At 44.3% G+C, this 21838-nt stretch overlaps 1 protein-coding gene across 5 annotated transcripts in view; it reads right to left on the minus strand.

The window, feature by feature from the left end:
* LOC125459342 (ETS homologous factor-like) overlaps positions 1-21838 on the minus strand; it is a 101664-nt gene that overhangs the window by 26283 nt on the left and 53543 nt on the right. For 2 of the 5 annotated variants that reach the window (XM_048545697.2, XM_048545700.2), the window contains 2 exons: positions 21189-21384; positions 3306-4895 (listed from right to left, as the gene is read on the minus strand). In XM_048545697.2, coding sequence (XP_048401654.1) covers positions 4793-4895; positions 21189-21384 — 299 coding nt within the window. In that variant the 3' untranslated portion in view covers positions 3306-4792. Of the gene's footprint in view, positions 1-3305; positions 4896-12546; positions 12649-21188; positions 21385-21838 lie in introns of those variants that run through there. The other 3 variants (XM_048545701.1, XM_048545699.2, XM_048545698.2) reach the window with 2 other exon arrangements.

Genomic DNA, 21838 nt, shown 5'->3' on the forward strand with positions numbered 1-21838 from the left:
ATTCACCACGTCCATGCACTGACACTTCTTACTCAATGCTACAAATAGCATCCTAAAACTCCAAGTTTGTCAAAACTTGATGACACTTTCATGAATGTGTGATGATTCCACCCAATTTTGTCATTCTTTTCTAAATGTTCAGTTGTCACATTGCTCATAATTGAGTCTAATATTTTCTCTACTGTAAACATCAAGCTAACAGGTCTAACACAGCATGGAGCTAGAGGAACACAGAGGCCAGGCAGCATCAGAGGAGCAGGAAAGCTAAAATCTTGAGTCGGGACCCTTCTTCCCAAAGCGCCAACTTTCCTGCTCCTCTGATGCTGCCTGGTCTGCTGTGTTCCTCTAGCTCTTTACTGTGTTATCTCTGACTCCTGCATCAGCAGTTCTTACGATCTTTAAGCTAACAGGTCTATAGTTTTCCTCTCTCCCTTTTCCTCCCTTGTTTGGAGTATGATGATACTACGGGAACTGCAGATGCTGGAGAATCCAAGATGACAAGATGTGGAGCTGGATGAACACAGCAGGCCAAGCAGCATTTTGGGAGCACAATAGCTGACATTTTGGGCCGAGACCCTTCATCAGAAAAGGGGGGTTGGGAGCGGGTTCTGAAATAAATAGGGAGAGAGGGCGAGGTGGATTGAAGAAGGCTAGATGAGAAGATAGGTGGAGAGGAGACAGATAAGTTAAAGGGGCGGGGATGGAGCCTGTAGAGGTGAGCGTAGGTGGGGAGGTAGGGAGGGGATAGGTCAGTCCGGGGAGAACGGACAGGTCAAGGGGGCAGGATGAGGTTAGTAGGTAGGAAATGGAAGTGCGGCTTGAAGTGGGAGGAGTGGATAGGTGAGAGGAAGAACAGGTTAGGGAGGTGGGTACAAGCTGGGCTGGATTTTGGATGCAGTGGCGGGGAGGGGAGATTTTGAAGCTTGTGAAATCCACATTGATACCATTGGACTGCAGGTTTCCTCAGTGGGATATGAATTGCTGTTCCTTCTATCTTCTTCCCAAAATCCACAAACCCGCCTGCCCCGGTCGATCCATTGTCTCCGCCTGCTCCTGCCCCACCGAACTCATCTCCACCTATCTGGTCTCCATTTTCTCCCCCTTGGTCCAGGAACTCCCTACCTAATTCTGTGACACCACCCACGCCCTCCACGTCCTCCAGAACTTTTAATTCCCTGGTCCCCAACACCTCATCTTCATCATGGACATCCAGTCCCTATACACCCGCATTCCCCATGCAGGTGGCCTAAAGACCCTCCACTTCTTCCTGTCCTGCAGGCCCAATCAGTTCCCCTCCAGTGACACCCTCATCCGCCTAGCCAAACTCGTCCTCACCCTCAACAACTTCTCTTTTGATTCCTCCCACTTCCTACAGACAAAGGGGATGGCCATAGGTACCCGCATGGTCCCAATCTATGCCTGCCTCTTTGTAGGTTATGTGGAAGAATCCCTCTTCTGTACCTACAGTGGCCATAAACCCCACCTCTTCCTCCATTACATTGATGATTGTATCCGCGCCTCCTCGTGCTCCCAAGAAGAGCTCAAACAGTTCATCCACTTCACCAACACCCTCCACCCCAACCTCACGTTCACCTGGACCATCTCCAACACATCCCTCAGCTTCCTGGACTTTTCTGTCTCCATCTCCAGCAACCACCTAAAAACCAATATCCATTTCAAGCCCACTGACTCCCACAGCTACCTAGTATACATCTCCACCCACCCACCTTCCTGCAAAATTTCCATCCCCTATTCAGAATTCCTTCACCTCCACCCCCAGGATGAGGCATTCCACTCCCATACATCTCAGATGTCCTCGTTCTTCAAGGACTGCAATTTCCCCCCCGCAGTGTTTGAGAACGCCCTCAACCGTGTCTCCCGCATTTCCCGCAACTCATCCCTCACACCCCGTTCCCGCAATAACCACCAAAAGAGAATCCCCTTCGTCTTCACATACCACCCCACCAACGTCCGGATCCAACGCATCATCCTCTGACACTTCCGCCATCGACAATTTGACCCCACCACCAAAGACATTTTTCCATCCCCACCTTTGTCTGCTTTCCGGAGAGATCACTCTCTCCTGGATTGCCTTGTCCACTCCACACTCTCCTCCAACCTGACCACACCCGGCACTTTCCCCTGCAACCGCAGGAAGTGCTACACTTGCCCCCCCCACCTCCTCCCTCACCCACATCCCAGGCCCCAAGAAGACTTTCCACATCAAGCAGATGTTCACCTGCACATCGGCCAATGTAGTATACTGCCACTGCTGTACCTGTTGTGGCCTCTGCTACACCGGGGAAACCAAGCGGAGGTTTGGGGGCCGCTTTGCAGAACACCTACGCTTGTTTCGCAATAAACAACTGCATCTCCCATTCCTTAGACAACATGTCCATCCTGGGCCTCCTGCAGTGCAACAATGATGCCACCCGTAGGTTACAGGAACAGCAACTCAGCTTGTGCCCGCCTCCCTAACCTGTTCTTCCTCTCACCTATCACCTCCTCCCACCTCAAGCTGCACCTCCATTTCCTACCTATCAACCTCATCCTGCCCCCTTGATCTGTCCATCCTCCCCGGACTGACCTATTCCCTCCCTACCTCCCCACCTATACTCACCTCTACAGCTCCATCCCTGCCCCTTTAACTTGTCTGTCTTCTCTCCACCTATCTTCTCCCCATCCATCTTCGATCCACCTCCCCCTCCCTATTGCTTTCAGAACCCGCTCTTCATCCCCCTTTTCTGATGAAGAGTCTAGGCCTGAAACATCAGCTTTCCTGCTCCTAAAATGCTGCTTAGCCTGCTGTGTTCATCCACTTGGTTATCTATGGCTTTAAGAGGGGCATTTTGTCCTTTTTTTAGAAACGAGGTTTTAAGGGGGAGGCACAGGCGTATCTATCTGAATCCAATAAACAGCTTGTGGGGCTTTGTGTTTTTTTGTTTGAACAATAGAAGCAGTTTGAATGGGTGAGATCAAGCTACCACAGAACCAGGACTTTTGATTTTAATTTTTCAGTAGCAGGTGTTGGGGTCTTGAAGCTGGATGGCAAAGCTATTTTTCCTTTGTCTGTTACAGCTAAAAGCTGGGGTTGTCCTCTTGCTGCTAGAATTGCATGTGAGACAATTTATTTTACTAAATATGCCTTTGCCAAGGGTGTGTTTGTAAGATGTTAACATATTACAACAGTTAATTAGCAGTGGTTAACATTTTTTTAAGCATTTGGATAGAAGCATACAGTTAAGTGAATTCTTATATTTTTATTTTGTCAGTATTTTAACTGTAGTATAAAAATTAAGTGTGCTTTGCTTAACATTGAGTAATTTGATCAATCAAATTGCATCTGGAATTCAACAACTTCCTCTTACTTTTAAAATAAGAGGAAGTTAGGGTCTAGACTATCTTCTGAATACATTTTGAGGGAATTTGTTCATAACAGTAGGAATATGTTTGGCACTATGGAATTCTTTTATAAAACACAGAAGTAAGCATGGAAAGGCAATGAAAGTTATTAGGGGGTATTTAGAATATTGGAAGATTATGTAAAGATATAAATATACAAAAGTTAGGCTGGAAAATAGAAGATAGTTCACATAACCCATCCCATTAAGTGGTGGTCTTAAGCCGGATGTTGACAAGTTCTTTACCCTCAAAATGTCATTCTTATTCTCCATACAGTTCAACAGAGTCTAAATCAACGTAGAATACAATACAATTTAAATGATTTTACAAATATGCAACAGATAATATTAAAATCAATTTCATTACAGTAATTTCATAAATTTATAAGGAACCTTAATTGTTAAAACAGCATTAAACATTTGCATTTGTCATCATATCGAGGAATCAAAATCTTTCACAATAATGACTATCCATTGTTGTTATTCCCATTACAGAAAAATGTGACCATTAGATTTTCATTTTAAAAGTACCAGGATGAATCCCCTGTTCCCAATGCACAGTTTTGTAACCTATAAGAGACAGAAGTGAAGAAAGTAGCACTGATGACAGTGGTTAGAATTCAGTAACTGCAGGCACATGAGTTGGAAAGTCTCCAAAAGTAGGAAAGTCTCCAAGAGTAGGAATTGAATTTTGTTATTGGCTTGAGATGTTACCCTGACTCTATGTCATGCGATGTGGTCAAAAGGAGGAGGCTCAGAGCTTCCTCCAATTCTCAGCTCATTGGCATTGTAACTTCCTTTACCCCACCATTGAATTTCAGCTGGATTGGCCCTAAGCTCGGAAATTTCCTCTCCATCACTTTATCTATTTATCTTTCTTTAAGATACTCCTTGGAATCTGCTTCTTCAACCAAGATTTTGATTGGTTAAAATGTCCTTTTGGATGTTTGGTTTCACATGTTTATTTGAGTATATTCCTTCAAGTACCTTCAGGTATTTTACCATGTTAAATGTGGCGTATAAATAAATACATTCTTATTGTTACAAGCTGTTACAGCAGAGAAAACAAAACAAGAAGACTTTTCTTTTGCCTGACATTCAAACTGTTGCTGAAATTGTTTGGGAAAATAAATCGCCCCGGTTCATCTTCCCTCGCAGCTAGAAATCACTTGCTCTGTTCGAAAAACACTTATGGCCAGCATTGTCTCAGAACATTGCTTTTTAGCAGAGATTTTGAGGCTTTTGGAAATTTTTGAGCAGCAACATGGTGGGTAGAAGCTGATGGAGTGGGTTCATGATCATTTTTGCCTGTGATTTTCTATACACATAAGTAACCATTTTACTATCTCTTTGAAGACATGATATCCATATTGTCAAAAATCTCCAAAGGTTCATAATTGGTCATAGTGCTTCCAGCCATGAGCATTCTTCCCAAATTTATAGACCAACCTGCGATCATCTACTCGCTCCAGAATTTCCTGTTTGTAATAATATCTGTACCGCACAAAAAAAACATATCAATTAGGGCATTGCTGAAGAAGGGTCCTGACCCGAAATGTCATAGAACATAGAACATTACAGCACAGTACAGGCCCTTCGGCCCTCGATGTTGTGCCGACCTGTCATACCGATCTCAAGCCCATCTAACCTACACTATTCCATGTACGTCCATATGCTTATCCAATGACGACTTAAAAGTACCTAAAGTTGGCGAATCTACTACCGTTGCAGGCAAAGCGTTCCATTCCCTTACTACTCTCTGAGTAAAGAAACTACCTCTGACATCTGTCCTATATCTTTCACCCCTCCACTTAAAGCTATGCCCCCTCGTGCTCGCTGTCACCATCCCAGGAAAAAGGCTCTCCCTATCCACCCTATCTAACCCTCTGATTATTTGATATGTTTCAATTAAGTCACCTCTCAACCTTCTTCTCTCTAATGAAAACAGCCTCAAGGCCCTCAGCCTTTCCTCGTAAGACCTTCCCTCCATACCAGGCAACATCCTAGTAAATCTCCTCTGCACCCTTTCCAAAGCTTCCACATCCTTCTTATAATGCGGTGACCAGAACTGTGCGCAATGCTCCAAGTGCGGCCGCGCCAGAGTTTTGTACAGCTTCACCATAACCTCTTGGTTCCGGAACTTGATCCCTCTATTAATAAAAGCTAGAACACTGTATGCCTTCCCAACAGCCCTGTCAACCTGGGTGGCAACTTTCAAGGATCTGTGTACATGGACACCGAGATCTCTCTGCTCATCTACACTGCTAAGTATCTTACCATTAGCCCTGTACTTTGCCTTCTGGTTACTCGTACCAAAGTGCATCACCTCACACCTGTCTGCATTAAACTCCATTTGCCACCTCTCAGCCCAGCTCTGTAGCTTATCTATGTTTCTTTGCCACCTACAGCATCCTTTGTCACTATCCACAACTCCACCAACCTTAGTGTCATCTCCAAATTTACTAACTCATCCTTCCCTGCCCTCATCCAGGTCATTGATAAAAATGACAAACAGCAGTGGACCCAACTAGCGGCACACCACTAGTAACTGGTCTCCAGGATGAACATTTCCCATCAACTACCACCCTCTGTCTTCTTTCAGCAAGCCAATTTCCGATCCAAACTGCTATATCTCCCACAATTCCATTCCTCCACATTTTGTACAATAGCCTCTTGTGGGGAACCTTATCGAACGCCTTGCTGAAATCCATATACACCACATCAACCAGTTTACTCTCATCTACCTGTTTGGTCACCTTCTCAAAGAACTCAATAAGGTTTGTGAGGCATGACCTTCACTTCACAAAACCGTGCTGACTATCCCTAATCAATTTATTCTTTTCTAGATGATTATAAATCCTATGCCTAATAACCTTTTCCAACACTTTACCAACAACTGAGGTAAGGCTCACTGGTCTTAAATTACCAGGGTTATCTCTACTCCCCTTCTTGAACAGGGGAACCACATTTGCTATCCTCCAGTCATCTGGCACCATTCCTGTAGACAATGACAAGTTAAAGATCAATGCCAAAGGCTCGGCAATCTCCTCCCTGGCTTCCCAGAGGATCCAAGGATAAATCCCATCTGGCCCAGGGGACTTATCTATCTTCACCCTCTGTAGGATTTCTAATACCTCTTCCTTGTGAACCTCAATCCCACCTCGTCTAGTAGCCTGTATCTCAGTATTCTCCTCGAAAACATTGTCGTTTTCTAGAGTGAATACTGTTGATAAATATTCATTTAGAACTTCCCCTATCTCATCTGACTCCACACACAACTGCCTACTACTATCCTTGATTGGCCCTAATCTTATTTTCGTCATTCTTTTATTCCTTAAACACCTATAGAAAGTCTTAGGGTTTACCCTGATCCTATCCGCCAACAAATTCTCATGTCTCCTCCTGGCTCTTCTGACCTCTCTCTTTAGGTCTTTCCTGGCTACCTCGTAGCCCTCAAGTGCCCTAACTGAGCCTTCACATCTCATCCTAACATAAGACTTCTTCTTCCTCTTGACCAGAGAGATTCCACCTCCTTCGTAAACCACGGCTCCCGCGCTCTGCAGCTTCCTCCCTGCCTGACAGGTGCATACTTATCTAGGACACACAGGAGCTTTTCCTTGAAAAAGCTCCACGTTTCTAATGTGCCCATCCCCTGCAGTTTCCTTCCCCATCCTATGCTCCCTAAATCTTGCCTAATCTCATTGTAATTGCCTTTCCCCCAGCTATAACTCTTGCCCAGTGGTATACACCTATCACTTTCCATCACTAAATTAAACATGACAGAATTGTGATCGCTATCACCAAAGTGCTCACCTACTTCCAAATCTAACACCTGGCCAGGCTCATTACCCAGTACCAAATCTAATGCGTCTTCGCCCCTTCGTTGGCCTATCTACATACTGTGTCAGGAAGCCCTCCTGCACACACTGGACAAAAACTGACCCATCTAAAGTACTCAAACTATAGTGTTCCCAGTCAATATTTGGAAAGTTGAAGTTCCCCATGACAACTACCCTGTCTTTCTCACTCCTGTCGAGAATCATCTTTGCTATCCCTTCCTCTACATCTCTGGAACTATTCAGAGGCCTATAGAAAACTCAACAGGGTGACCTCTCCTTTCCTGTTTCTAACCTCAGCCCATACTACCTCAGTTGACGAGTCCCGAAACATTCTTTCTGCAACTGTAATACTGTCCTTGACCAACAATGCCACACCTCCGCCCCTTTTACCATCTTCTCTGTTCTTACTGAAACATCAAAATCCCGGAACCTGCAACAACCATTCCTGTCCCTGCTCTATCCATGTCTCTGAAATGGCCACAACATCGAAGTCCAGGTACTAACCCTTGCTGCAAGTTCACCCACCTTATTACGGACGCTCCTGGCATTGAAGTAGACACACTTCAAACCAACTTCTTGCTTGCCGGTGCCATCTTGCTTCCCTGAAACTTTATTTCGGACCACCCTCCTCTCAACCTTTTCTGTACTCAAACTACAATTTTGGTGCCCATCCCTCTGCTGAATTAGTTTAAACCCACCCGAATAGCCTTAGCAAATTTCCCCCCCAACTTTCCAGCTCCTGCTGTGTTCCTCCAGCTCCAGATATAATTTTGTTATCTCTGACTGCAGCATCTGTAGTTCTTATTATCTCTGATATCAATTGTGCAGTTGTCTTAATGGATTAATCACTGGATATAGAGTTGCAGTCTGGTACAAATTGAAATCCTTCTTAAAATTGGACTTACACCCTCATGGTCATTTATTTTAATAGGTTTCAACAAACAAGAGGGAACCAGGCTGTTAAAAATGTAACCAAGAACAGAATAAAATCGCCACGTACAAATGTACAAACCCATGATTGGGAGTTGGAGGTGATGAAAACAGAAAGTGCTTGAGAAACTCAGTATGTTTGGCAGCATCGGTAGAGAGAGAAAAACAGAACAAGATATAGAGTCTTACAGTGTCATAGTCATAGAGTCATATAGCACGGAGACAGGCTTTTCAGTCCGACCATAATCCCAAACTAAACTCGTTCCACCTGCCTGTGCTTGGCTCATTCCCCTTGAAACATTTCCTATTCATGTACTTAAACAAATTTCTTTTAAACATTGTACCTGTACCCACATCTACCACTTCCTCTGGAAATTCATACCACACACAAATCAGTGTCTGTGCAAAAAAAATTGCCCCTCATGAGTTCTTTAAATCTTTCTCCTTTCACCTTAAAAATATGTCCCCTTGTCTTGAAATACCTGACCTGAGGCAAAGGACATCTGCCATACACCTTATCTATACTCCACATGATTTTATAAACATCTGTAAGGTCACCCCTCGACTACCAATGCTCCAGCTCAAAAATCCCCGGCCTACACAACCTCTGTTTATAACGCAAACCCTCCAGTCCCAACAACATCCTGATATAGCTCTTGTTAGCTCTCTCCAACTTAATAATATTCTCCCTATAACAGGGTGGGTAGAACTCAACAGAGCACTCCCGAATAGATCTCATCAGCATCTTGCACAATCTCAATATAATGTCCCAACTTCTGTAATCAAAAGTCTGAGCAATGAAGGCAAGCAAGCTAAACATCTTGTTAACCACCCTGTCTGGTATATCTCTTCTTCCATTCTGAAGTGTCATTTCAGAATTTCAGATTTCTGGTCTCCAATATATTTTGCTTTTATTTGGGTGTGGGGGGGAAGGTATGTTTGTGGTTTATTTCATCATATAGTTCATGTTTCCCATGGTGACTTTGACCACTATAACAGTTGGCAGATGCCTATAAACTTGGCTTTGATAGTGCATACGTTTTGCTCCGGGCACGATGGGTCAAAGCTAACATGGTTCTATGAAATGGTGAAGGGAATTCTCTTTTATGCGTATCAGATAATGACTGTAACTAAGCTCTTCTATTCATTAAGTGAGGAAACTGAAGAGGTAGATTTCAGCTGTGAACACGTTGACTGAGGCTATAGGTAGGAATACCTTTTACACATGGAATTTCCACATTTTCAGCTGATAACTGCAGCTCCAAAGTGAACTGTTTTACGCTGTCCTTTGAAAACACACTATGTCCCAAATCCGAGAGCCTGCACAGCTACAATTCCGATCTGGGCTCTACTTTGTTGGAAAATCAGACAAAATATCCTGGAGATTAATGAAAGTGAAGGCACCATTCATTCATCCCGATCATCTCCCCCACAACCATGAAAAATATTGATAGAAAATAGGATAGGAATTCCAAAAGACAAGCACACAAACTCATTGATTTGTGACCTGATTGTTTAAGCTAAAAATAACAAGTAGCCTATTAGTAATGTCAACATGAGATTGTTAAAACTATAATTTGCTGGTATGAGATGTATTAACAAGAATAGAAGATTAAGGGATGATCTAATTCAGGTCATTGAGATAATTAAAAGATTTGACAGGGTAGATCGAGAGAAACTAATTTGTTTGATAGAACACTCCGCTACAAGAGACCAAAATCAACGTTCCCTGTAGGTTCCGCAGATACTACATTGTGCAGCGATCTGAAAGTCTGTGTGCAGACCATACACATGTTACTGCCTGTAAAGAGCCTTGTGATTTTCTTGTGAAAATATTCAGAGAGACCAGGCACTTGAAGAAATTACCAATACACATGTGCAGCGATCTGAAAGTCTGTGTGCAGACCATACACATGTTACTGCCTGTAAAGAGCCTTGTGATTTTCTTGTGAAAATATTCAGAGAGACCAGGCACTTGAAGAAATTACCAATACCTTTTCATGTGGGCTGAAACCTTAAAATGACAGCTTAGCTTCTTTACACAAAGAACAGGGAAATCACTGGAGGCTGTGGGTCAATTCAAAATGTCAAAACTGTGATTGTTAAGATTTTTCGTTTGGTGGGAATATCAGGTGCAACGTGCATTTGTAAGTAAAAGTGAGACAAAGATCAGCCAGGATCTTGTTGCATGACAGAACAGGTTCAAGGAGCTGAATTGCTCAGAACATAGAACAGTGCAGCACAGGAATGGGCTCTTTGGCCCACAATGTTGAGCCAAACATGATGCCAAATGAAACTAATCCCTTTCAGATCAAGAGAAACTAATTTTTTAATGGAACACTCCAGTACAAGAGACCAAAATCAAAGTTCCCTGTGGGTTCTGCAGATTCTACACTGTGCAGCGATCTGAAAGTCGATGTGCAGACTGTACACCGATTAATGCCTGGAAAGAGCCTTGTGTTTTTAATCAGTTAGGTTAATTTCTAACATAAAGTACTGGTCCAGTCTGGTTCTTATTTACAGGAAAGAGAGAGAACGGAACAGTAACCTCAGTGATAAAAAGGGAAAATCTCATCAGTGGTAAAAAGGATATAACAAAAGCTAAGTGGGTAGTAGCAGCTTTATCATGTGAAATTAAATAATCAAAGGATTTAAGACTGTAAAGTGAGGTGTGTATTGTCCCTTGACAACAGCTGTGAAATGCTAGTCTGCATGAATGTAGAGATGAGACAAGGTTGCACCAAAAGCAGTGTGGAGTAATGACAGAATTTAATTCATCATGACTGGGATAAACAGACCATGTCATGAAGGTATTACACTTCTTCACTATCTTCAGGAAAGTTTTACAAAACACGATAACAGGTAAGGTTACAGGCTAATTGCTGGGTAATGGACGCAATTAGGTAGGTGACTCTATAACATCTTAAAAGCAACGTGGGATGAGGCAGTAATAAATTTAGGAATGATCAATGAGGAAGATTTTGTTGAGAGGCCAATAGTGCCTGAATAGAACATAAGAACAGAAGAACTAGGAGCAGGAATAGGCCATTCGGCCTTTCGAGCCTGCTCTGCCATTCAATAAGATCATGGCTGATCTTTTCGTGGACTCAGATCCACTTACCCCCTTCTCACCATATCCCTTAATTCCTTTATTGTTCAAAAAAAATCTACCCTAGCTTTAAAAACATTTGCTGATGTAGCATCAAGTACTTCACTGGGCAAGGAATTCCATAGATTAACAAACCTCTGAGTGAAGAAGTTCCTTCTCACTTCAGTCTTAAATCTGCTCCCTTTAATCTTGAGGCTACGCCCTCTTGTCCTGCTAGTGGGAACATCTTTTGTATTTCTATCTTACCTATTCCCTTCATAATTTTATATGTTTCTATAAGATGCCCCTTCAATCTTCTGAATCCCAATGAATATAATCCCAATCTACTCAGTCTCTCATCATAAACCAACCGCCTCAATTCCAGAATCAACCTAGTGAACCTCCTCTGCACCCCCTCCAGTGTCAGTACATCCTTCTTCAAGTAATATCATAATAGATTCAAGGTTATTTTTGAAAGGAAAGCGTTAAACACCTATGAAGAACACAGATTTAGATGGAGATAAACAAGATTTCTAAGTAACAAAACAGAGACTGATCACAACAAAACGTACAAACCCTTAGATGAGCAGAAACCACAGAAGGGAGATGTCAGTGAAATCAAATTTTTCAAATAAATCATGCCTCAATGTTCTTTTTCCATGAGAAATGAGGCCCAGCCCCTCAATCCATTCCAGATGATTGTATGAGGGGATAATTCAGATATCAAGATTGTAAATCATCAGCTCCTCTATCAGTCTGAAGAAGGGTCACCAGACCCCAAATGTTAACTCTGCCTTTTTCTCCACAGATGCTGCCAGACTTGCTGAGCTATTCCAGCTACTTTGTTTCAGTTCCTCGATGCCCAGTTTAAATATAGAGACGAGGATTGTGCACAGTACTCTAAGTGCATCTGGCCAAACTTTGCCGCAGATTTTGTACAAATTCCCTACTTTTCCATTCTATCTTCTTGAAACAAAGCATACTCTTTTCTTAAAGCCTTGCTATGCTACGATGCAAACTTTAGATTAAAAGGATTTTTACTCCAAGATCACTTTGTTCGTTTCCCCTCATCTAGAGCTGCATCTTGCAAGTGTTAAATGACTTTCTTCCTACCCAACTGTACTACTTCACATTTACGTGCTGAAACTCAATAACTAGTTACTGTTTCATCACTCAGTCAGGGGATGTGAGCTTCATTGCCAAGTCATGCATTTATTGTCCGTCTCTAAAGTTGGCGGCAAGCTGCCTTCTTTAACCACTGCAATGCAGTTGTTGTAGATAGACTCACCAAATCTGAATCTAAATCTATGCTGACACTGAGGAGTGGGACGATCCATCAAATGACAATAGCAGCAGCAGCCATAGAAGTGGCATCACAGCTGGGCCTGACCTACACACAGGAGAGATAAATCTTAATAGAACAATAGTAATTGAAGATTTGACAATCAGGGGCACAGTTAGGCACTTCTTTAGCAGCAAGAGAGACTCCATGATGATATATTACTTTCTCAGTGCCAAGGTCATGAATATCTCTGAGCAGGTACAGGGCCCATGAAGTGGGAGGATAAACAAGACAGAAGTTATTGTACACATTGACACAAATGACATATATAGGAAAAATGCCAAGGTCCTGCAATGACAATTCAGTGAGTCAGGTAGTTTTCTGAAAAGCAGGGCCTCTACGGTAATAATTTCAGGATTAGCTCCCGTGCTATTGGAGTTAGGAACAGAGACAGTATACAATTGAACACATAGCTAAAAGAGCTGGCGTAGAGGGTGAGGGCTTCAGATGCGTGAATCATTGGGATGCTTCCCAAGTGGGACCTGTACTAGAAGGACAGGTTGCATCTAAACTGAAGGCGCACCATTATTCTAGGAGGCAAGTTGCAGCAGGTCAGTAAGTATGCAGACTGGGGAAGATTTTGAGACTAGGGCAAGTATAACGAAGTGGAAATGCAGTCAGGGAAAGGTTGCTGAGTTCACTGGAGCTGGAGGCTGGGACTGTATTTGCTTCAATGCAAGAAGAGTAAGATGGATGAACCATAGATCTTTGATTAATGCATTTTTTTTAAATTTTAAAAATATTTTTATCATATTTGGAAAATGTATTTATTTAGAATTGGAATAATATGCTTTTGGTACTGTTAAAGATTGATACAGATTCCTTCAGAATATATTAAGATAGGGTCTAGGCTAACTCCTTCATAAGTAAGTATAAGGTGTCCAGATGCAATTCAATTGGTCAAACTACTCAACTTTAAGAAAGCACTCTCTTATTTGTATACTAGTTAAAATGTAGACAAAAGAATTGGCTTAACTGTAACTCTATTGAAATGCTTAACAGAATAATATACATAAACTATTACTAATTAACTGTTCCAAAATAGTAACTTGCTATAAACACAAATGTAATAAATTCAATAAAATAGGAACAAAAATAAAAATTGCTAGAAAAGCACAGCAGGTTTGGCAGCATCTGTGGTTGAGGTAGGGGGAGATCAGTTAACATTTCAAGTCTGGTCACCCTTCCTCAGAACTAATGGCAGCTAGGAAAATGTTGGTTTATATGCAGAAGAAATGCAAAACGCGAGCCGGAGAGACTGAGCCGGTTCCCCGGGTGTCTCTGCCACAAATGGCGGCTGAGGCCCTCTTCGGCTTTTGGAAGGTTGATGATTGTGCGGTATAAGGCTTTAGAGGGACACAGAACAGGACTTAAGAAAAGGAAAACTCTGATTTTAAACCGACACTGCCTTGCAGCCATACCCAATCATGGGAAAGGCTTTGGGAGTAAATCCTGAGGATAAATCCGGAGCTGGAGTCCCTAAGGCAGTCCGATGTTATACCCAACCTCGCTCTGGCAACTCCTGAGATGACACTGGTGCCAAGTTGTATCAGCTCCTGCCCTTTCCTTGGACAACATCGGTGGCGTGAAGAGGGGAGACAGACTGCATGGGCAACTGCCAATCTCATAAAACCCTGCCCAGGCCTGCGCCCTGGAGAGGACACTCCAGCGTTGCCTCATTGCGGTGGCTAAACCCAGAAAGCAGCAGTCTACCAGTTATATGCCATGCTCGACTGGCGTAGAGCAAGGTGCCAGGGGTTGCTTTCAACGGAGAGAGAGGCCATCATACCTCACTGGACAGCTACCACCCACCTCAAGCTGGGCAGCCCCCAGCCAATTAGATGTTGCTCCGCCACAGTCCGCCTGCTCCACTGGGTGTGAGGGGCTTAGGGATACAAGTATCCTGAATCGCGGACTGTAAACACTGCACCAAGCAAAACAAAAAGGAAACAAGGAAAGAAGCGCAGCATTCAGACTTGGATGCTGGAATGTACGGACCATGACAACTGGTCTATCAGGCGACCTTGGAGAGGTCAGTGACACACGCAAGACAGCAGTGATTAACAACGAACTGTTATGACTCCAAGTGGACATTGCAGGGCTTCAAGAAGCAAGGCTCCCAGAATCGGAGACCTTACGTGAGAGAGACTATACCTTCTTCTGTCAGGGGAAAGGCGTAGACAAGACCAGAGAGCATGTCGTTGGCTTTGCCGCGAAGAACTCGCTGTTGAAGATAGTGGAACACAGCAAGGATGGGTCGGAGCAGATCCTCTCACTTCAACTGCACACCTTTGATGGGCCTGTCAACTTTGTCAGCGCTTATGCCCCAACTTTCTATTCCACACAAGATGTAAAGGGGGAGTTTTACAACCAGCTTTCAAGGAAGATACAGGTGATCCCCAATCAAGAACTGTTGCTGCTACTTGGCGACTTCAATGCCAGAGTGGGTGCCGACCACAACTCCTGGCCAGGCTGTCTAGGACGGTATGGAATTGGCAACATGAATGACAATGGACAACGACTGCTCGAGCTTTGCATGCTTCACGAGCTATGTGTCACCAACACCTACTTCCAGGCCAAAGCTGAGCACAAAGTTTCATGGTGACATCTCTGCTCCAAACACTGGCACCAGCAAGACCTGATCCTCACATGACGCAACCACCTGAAAAACATGCTCATGACTTGGCCCTTTCAGAGTGCTGACTGCGACACGGATCATTCCCTGGTTTGCTGCAAACTCAGACTCCAACCAAAGAAGATGCACTATGCCAAGCCTGCAGGCAAGCAGTGTATCAATGCTGCTACGACCCAACATTCAGACCAAGCGGCAGTATTCATCAAGTCACTGGAGGGCACCCTCCTTGCAGACCCACCAGAAGGAGCTGCTCAGCAGAGATGGGACTCTGTAAGGGGCGTATCCACAACACTGCATTGAAGACGTTCAGGAAGAAGCGGAGCAAGATGCAGGACTGGTTGGACGCAAACGCGAATGAGCTCAACGCGACCATTTAGGCAATGCATGCTGCATTGTTGAAACACAAACACTAACCTACCCAGGTAACACTGAAAGTGTTGAGGACAGCAAGAAACAATGCACAGAAGACAGCCAGATGCTGTGCAAATGACTACTGGTCACAACTATGCGAAAACATCCAGTTATCATTTGACACAGGCAACATATATGGAATGTATGAGGAGATCAAGAAAGCCATTGGTCCAGCCCACAGCAATCCAGGACAGGTGAGATCATTAAAGACAAAGGCAAGCAGATGGAGAAATGGGTGGAGCATTACTCCGAACTCTACTCCAGGGAAAACAGCATCTCAGACAATGCATTAGACACTGTGGAATGCCTACCGGTCATTGAGGAGCTGGACGCATTGCCGACTGCTGACAAGCTGAGCACAGCAATCGACAGGTTACCCACTGGGAAGGCACCAGGGTTGGATGGCATCCCACCAGAGGCCATCAAGTGTGGAAAGGGAGTTCTGCTTAGCCACCTGCTGGAACTACTGTGCCAGTGCTGGGAGGAGGAAACGGTGCCGTAAGACATGAGAGACTGCAACACTGTCGCCCTCTATAAGAACAAAGGGGACAGAAGTGACTGTAACAACTACAGAGGAATCTCGCTGCTGAGCATTGTTGGCAAGGTCTTCACCCGAGTGGTCCTGAATAGACTACAGAAAATCACCGAAAGGGTATACCCCGAATCCCAGTGCAGTTTCAGGTCAGAACAATGCACAATCGACATTATCTTCTCCCTCCGACAGCTACAAGAGAAATGCCGAGAACAAAGACAACAACTCTGCGTCGCTTTAATTGATCTCACGAAGACATTCGACCTTGTGAGCAGAGACAGCCTGTTCAAAATCCTCGCCAGGATTGGTTGTCCTCCAAGACTCCTCAGAATAGCTCAATCGTTTCAAGCAGACAGCAAGAAACAATGCATAGGGCAATCGTTCAATTTGGCGGCTCTTCTTCGGAGGCTTTCAACATCCGCAGTGGTGTGAAGCAGGGCTGTGTGCTTGCCCCCATCCTGTTCGGCACCTTCTTCGCAGTCACGTTGAAACACGTGTTTGGAACATCAACTGATGGTGTCTACTTCCACACCAGATCGGACGGAAGGCTATTTAGTCTGTCCTGGCTGAAGGCAAAATCCAAGGTTCATGAAGTACTCATTAGAGACATGTTGTTTGCAGATGACACAGCATTGGCAGCACATTCTGAAGAGCAACTGCAGCGCCTTATGGACAACCTCTCAAGACCCTGCCAGGAATTCAGCCTGACCATTAGCCTGAAGAAGGCCAACGTGCTGGGTCAAGGCGTTGAGCACCCCCTGTCATCATCATCAACAACTACGAGCTGGAGGTAGTCCACAAATTCACATACCTCAGCTCCATCATCACAGACAGCCTCTTCCTTGGCTCCGAGATCAACAGGCGGATAGGACGAGCAGCCTCCACATTCACCAGGCTGACCAAGAGAGTCTGGGAGAACAAAAAGCTGACTACGAACACCAAGATTGCAGTCTAAGGGTGTGCGTCCTCAGCACACTGCTTTACTGCAGCGAGACCTGGAGCCTGTACTCCAGACAAGAGCGGCGTCTCAACACTTTCCACCTTTGCAGCCTGAGATGCATTCTGGACATCAAGTGGACCGACCAAGTCACCAACACCAAAGTCCTCACCCGTGTCCAGGTACCCAGCCTCTTCACCCTACCCCAACCACACGGCGTCCATTGGTTGGGTCACGTACATCATACGTCAGGCAGGAGGATCCCAAAAGCTGTGCTGTACGGGGAATTGGCCATTAGCAAGAGAGCACGTGGACGACCTCATTTTCGTTTCAAAGACGTCTGCAAAAGGGACGTGTAGTCAATGGACCTGGACGTCGAGAGATAGGAGGATGTGGCAAACAATCGCTCATGCTGGAGATGGGAACTTTGCAGAGGGGAGAGGAAAAACTGAGGCTTGCCGCTGAGGAAAAGTGCGCTTGACGGAAAGACAGCAACACGGCAGCACTGGAGGAGAGTGTCTTCAAATGCAGTCGCTGCAACCGAGACTGTCACTCCCATGTGGGCCTGTACAGCCTCAACAGATGCTGCGCTATCATCAGCAGCTAAATCAAAACTCTCCAGGTGCAGATGCATGGTCTCTCAAGACCGATGGATGCCACAACTATGAAGTTTTGCTATCACAGAAACATGGTTGAAAGAGGGACAGGATTGGCAGTTTAATGTCCCGGCATATCGAAATATTAGATGAAAGAGAGGAGGAAGCAAAAGAAGTGGGGTAGTTGCATTGCTGGTTAGGGACAAGTATGGCAGGGTTCAGGAACCTCAGACGACACGGGAAATTATCAGCTTAATTAAAAAGAAGGAAACACACCTAAGATCTAGGTAACTAAAAACAGAAAAAGCCTTTGAAGAACATAGGGAAAGTAGTAAGGGGCTTGAATGGGGAGTTATGAGGACTAAAAGGGGCTATGAAATATCTTAGGGTTAAGGAGAATCCCAAGGCATTTTATACATATATTAGGAGCAAGAGGGTAGCTGGGAAAAGAGTAGGCCCTCTCAAACATAAAGAAGGGAAGTTACGTGTGGAGACAGAGGAAATGGGTGAGATCTTTAATGAGCACTTCACATTGGTATTCACCAAAGAGAGGGACATGAGGGACGTTAAGGTTAGGAAAATGTGTGCGAATGCTCTCAGGCAGGTCAACATAACAAAGGCAGAAGTGTTGGGTGTCTTGAATTACATCAAGGTCGATAAGCCCCTAGGGCCAGATGGATCTAACCCAGGATACTGTGGAAGGCAAGGGAGCAAATACCTGAGGCCCGAAGAGATAGTTTTGCATCCTCTTTCATCTCAGCAGAGGTTCCAAAAGACTGGAGAATGGTCAATGTTATTCCTTTGATTAAGTAGGGAAATAGAAATTATCCAGGTAATTAAGGACTGGTGAGCATGATGCCTGTGGTGGGGAAGCAGTTGGAGATGATACTAGAGAGACAAGATTTATTGACTTTTGGAAGTGAATGGACTTGTTAGCAAGAGGCAGCATGAATTTATTTGGGGAAGGCCATGACTCACCAATTTGAGTTTTTTGAGGAGGTGACAGGAATGATTAATGAGGAAAGGGCAGTGGATAGTGTCTATGTGGACTTTAGTAAGGCATTTGATAAGGTTGGTACAAAAGGCAGAGTCTCAGGGAACCCGGGGTGTGCTAGCTAGATAGATATAAAACTGGCTTAGTCACAGAAGTCAGAGAGTGGCTGTGGAATGGTGTTTTTTGGAAAGGAGATCAGTAACTAGTGGTGTTCCTCAGGGTTCTGTGCTGGTACCTTTGCTGTTTGTAATATATATAAATCATTTGGAGGAAAATTTAGGTGATGTGATTAGTATGATTATGGATGACCCCAAAATTAGCAGAGTTGCAGATAATGAAGAAGAATGCCAAAGGATACAGTGAGATATAGATAGATTGCAGATTTGGGCAGAGAAATGGTAGATGGAGTTTAATCTGGACAAATGTGAGGTAATGCATTTTGGAAGATCAAATTCAGGTTTGAATTATACAATAAATGGCGGAACCCTTAGGAACATTGACATACAGAGGAGCCTGGGTGTACATCTCCACAGATCCCTGAAAGTGGCAGCAAAGGTGGATAAAATGATCAAGAAGGCATACAGCATGCTAGACTTCATCAGGTGGGGCATCAAATGTAAAAGTTGGCAAGTTTTGTTAGAGCTGTATAAAACTTTACTTCGGCCAGATTTGGAATATAGCACGCAAACGACCAGAAGGACGTGGATGCTTTGGAGAGGGTGCAGACAAGATTTACTAGGATGTAGCTTGGACTGGAGGGTTATAGTCATGAGGAGAGGTTGGATAAACTTGGATTGCTTTCACTGGGAAGATAGAGGTTGAGGGGTGACCTTATGCAAGATTGCAAAATTATAAGAGGCACAGTTAGGGTGGATAATAAGAGGCTTTTTCCCAGGTTGGAAATGTAACCTACAAGAGGGCATAAGTTCAAGGTGAGAGGGAAAATGTTTAAGGGAGAAGCATGGGGAAAATCTTTCACCCAGAGGGTGGTGTGTGCCTGGAAATGCACTGCCAGTGGAGGAGGTGGAAGCAGGCACATTAGCTATGTCTAAGGTGTATCTTGATAGACGCATGAGCAGGAGGTGAACAGAGGGATAGAAACTGCACATGAGCAATAAGCAATGGGTTTAAATAAGGATTAGGAATAGGTGCAGGCTTAGTAGGCTGAAGGGCCTGTTCCTGTGCTGTGCTGTTTGGAGTTGGGGACTAAGTGTTGTGTGTCAAAATTTGCAGATGACACTAAGCTGAGTGGTAGAGCAAAGTGTGCAGAAGACACTGAAAGCCTGCAGAGGGATATAGAAAGTCTACGTGAGTGGGCAAATGTCTGGCAGATGGAGTACAATGTTGATAAGTGTGAGGTCATCCATTTTTGTAGGAATAACATCAAAATGGACTATGTTTTAAATGGTAAAAAATTGCAGCACGCTGCTGTGTAGAGCGGCTTGGGTGTCCTCGTGCATGAATCGCTGAAGGCGGGATTGCTGGTGCAGAGCGTAATTAAAAAGGCAAATGGAATTTTGTCTGTCATTGCTAGAGGGTTTGATTTTGAAAACAGGGAGGCTATGCTGCAGCTGTATAGAGTCCTGGTGAGGCCACACCTAGAGTATTCTGTGCAGTTTTGGTCTCCTTACTTGAGAAGTGATATACTAGCACTGGAGGGGGTGCAGAGGAGATTCACTCGGTTGATTCCAGAGTTGAGAGGGTTGGATTATGAGGACAGACTGAGTAGGCTGGGATTATACTAATTGGAATTCAGAAGAATGAGGGGAGATCTTGTAGAAACATATAAGATTATGAAGGGAATAGATAAGTTGGAGGCAGGCAGGTTGTTTCCGCTGGCAGGTGAAATTGAGACTAGTGCGCATCGCCTCAAAATAAAGGGAAGCAGATGTAGGACTGAGGTCAGGAGGAACTTCTTCACCCAAAGGGTTGTGAATCTGTGGAATTCCCTGCCCATTGAAGTCATTGAAGCTACCTCACTGAATGTTTTTTAAGGCAAGGCTAGAGAAATTTTTGAACAGTAAAGGAATTAAGGGTTATGGTGAGCGGGCTGGTAAGTGGAGCTGAACCTCAAAAAGATCAGCCATGATCTTATTAAATGGCAGGGCAGGCTCAAAGGGGCTGGAGAGCCTACTCTTGCTCCTAGTTCTTATGTTCTATATAAACCTGAACAACGCTAATTCTGACCTCGACTGAGCATTATGTTTGGGTTTAAGTGTGGAACCTAGAAGTGCTGTACATATTTGACTTGGCATTTCTCAGAGCAGGGTTAGTGCTGACGAAGGAGCTTGATGCACTTTCAGTGGCATGACAACACATTTCGCTCAGACCTACCTCCGTGCTGAAGACAAAATTTTGAGTTGATTTCTGGCTGCTGCCCTGAGCACTGCATTTACATTGAGGGTGTTGGGAAATTGAATACTGAGGCCGGGGCTTCTTATGCAAGTACAAAAACAGAAGGACTCTACGAGGAAGATTCCTACCTCATTGCACGGCTTAGCTTCTCGTAGGTCATACTGCTGTTGTTCTTCTTCTTGCCACAGAGTTGAGCCACAGCTTCTGACTTGAGGAAACGGAAAACCCCTTCAGACCTGTCCTCCCACTTCAGCAGTCCTGGGTTCTTGTCTGAATCCAGCAGGACGTCTCGAATAAACTCCCACAAGTGTGTCCCTCTAGGTGCTGAACAGAAAAGCACACAAAGAACTGAAGGGCAGAAAGACTTGCATTCATGTAGCACAGTTTGCAACTCCAGATCATCTAACTGCCAGTGCACTACATATCATTGGAAATGCGGCAGCACATAGAAAGCCCTTACAAACAGCAACGAAATGAATGACCAAGCCATGTAGTTTAGATGTTGCTTTTGAGGGATGGGAAAATGTTCTTTTGTAAAGTCTCCAGAGGTAGCATTTGATAAGAAAATATTCATCAGGGGTCATTGTGTGTCAGCTGTTATGGTTTTATGGGAGAGGAGTTTGAGGACAAGCAATAAATGCTTGCCAGCCAATGACACACAGATCCCACAAATTTATAAAAAACAAGAATTGAATGCAAGAGTAGGGAAGTCATGCTTCAGTTACACAGGGATTTGGAGGGACTGTACTTGGAGCACTGTGTAAGTGCTGGTTGTTGT

This window comes from Stegostoma tigrinum, chromosome 17 (genome assembly GCF_030684315.1).
Source record: "Stegostoma tigrinum isolate sSteTig4 chromosome 17, sSteTig4.hap1, whole genome shotgun sequence".
Taxonomy (NCBI): Eukaryota; Metazoa; Chordata; class Chondrichthyes; order Orectolobiformes; family Stegostomatidae; genus Stegostoma; species Stegostoma tigrinum.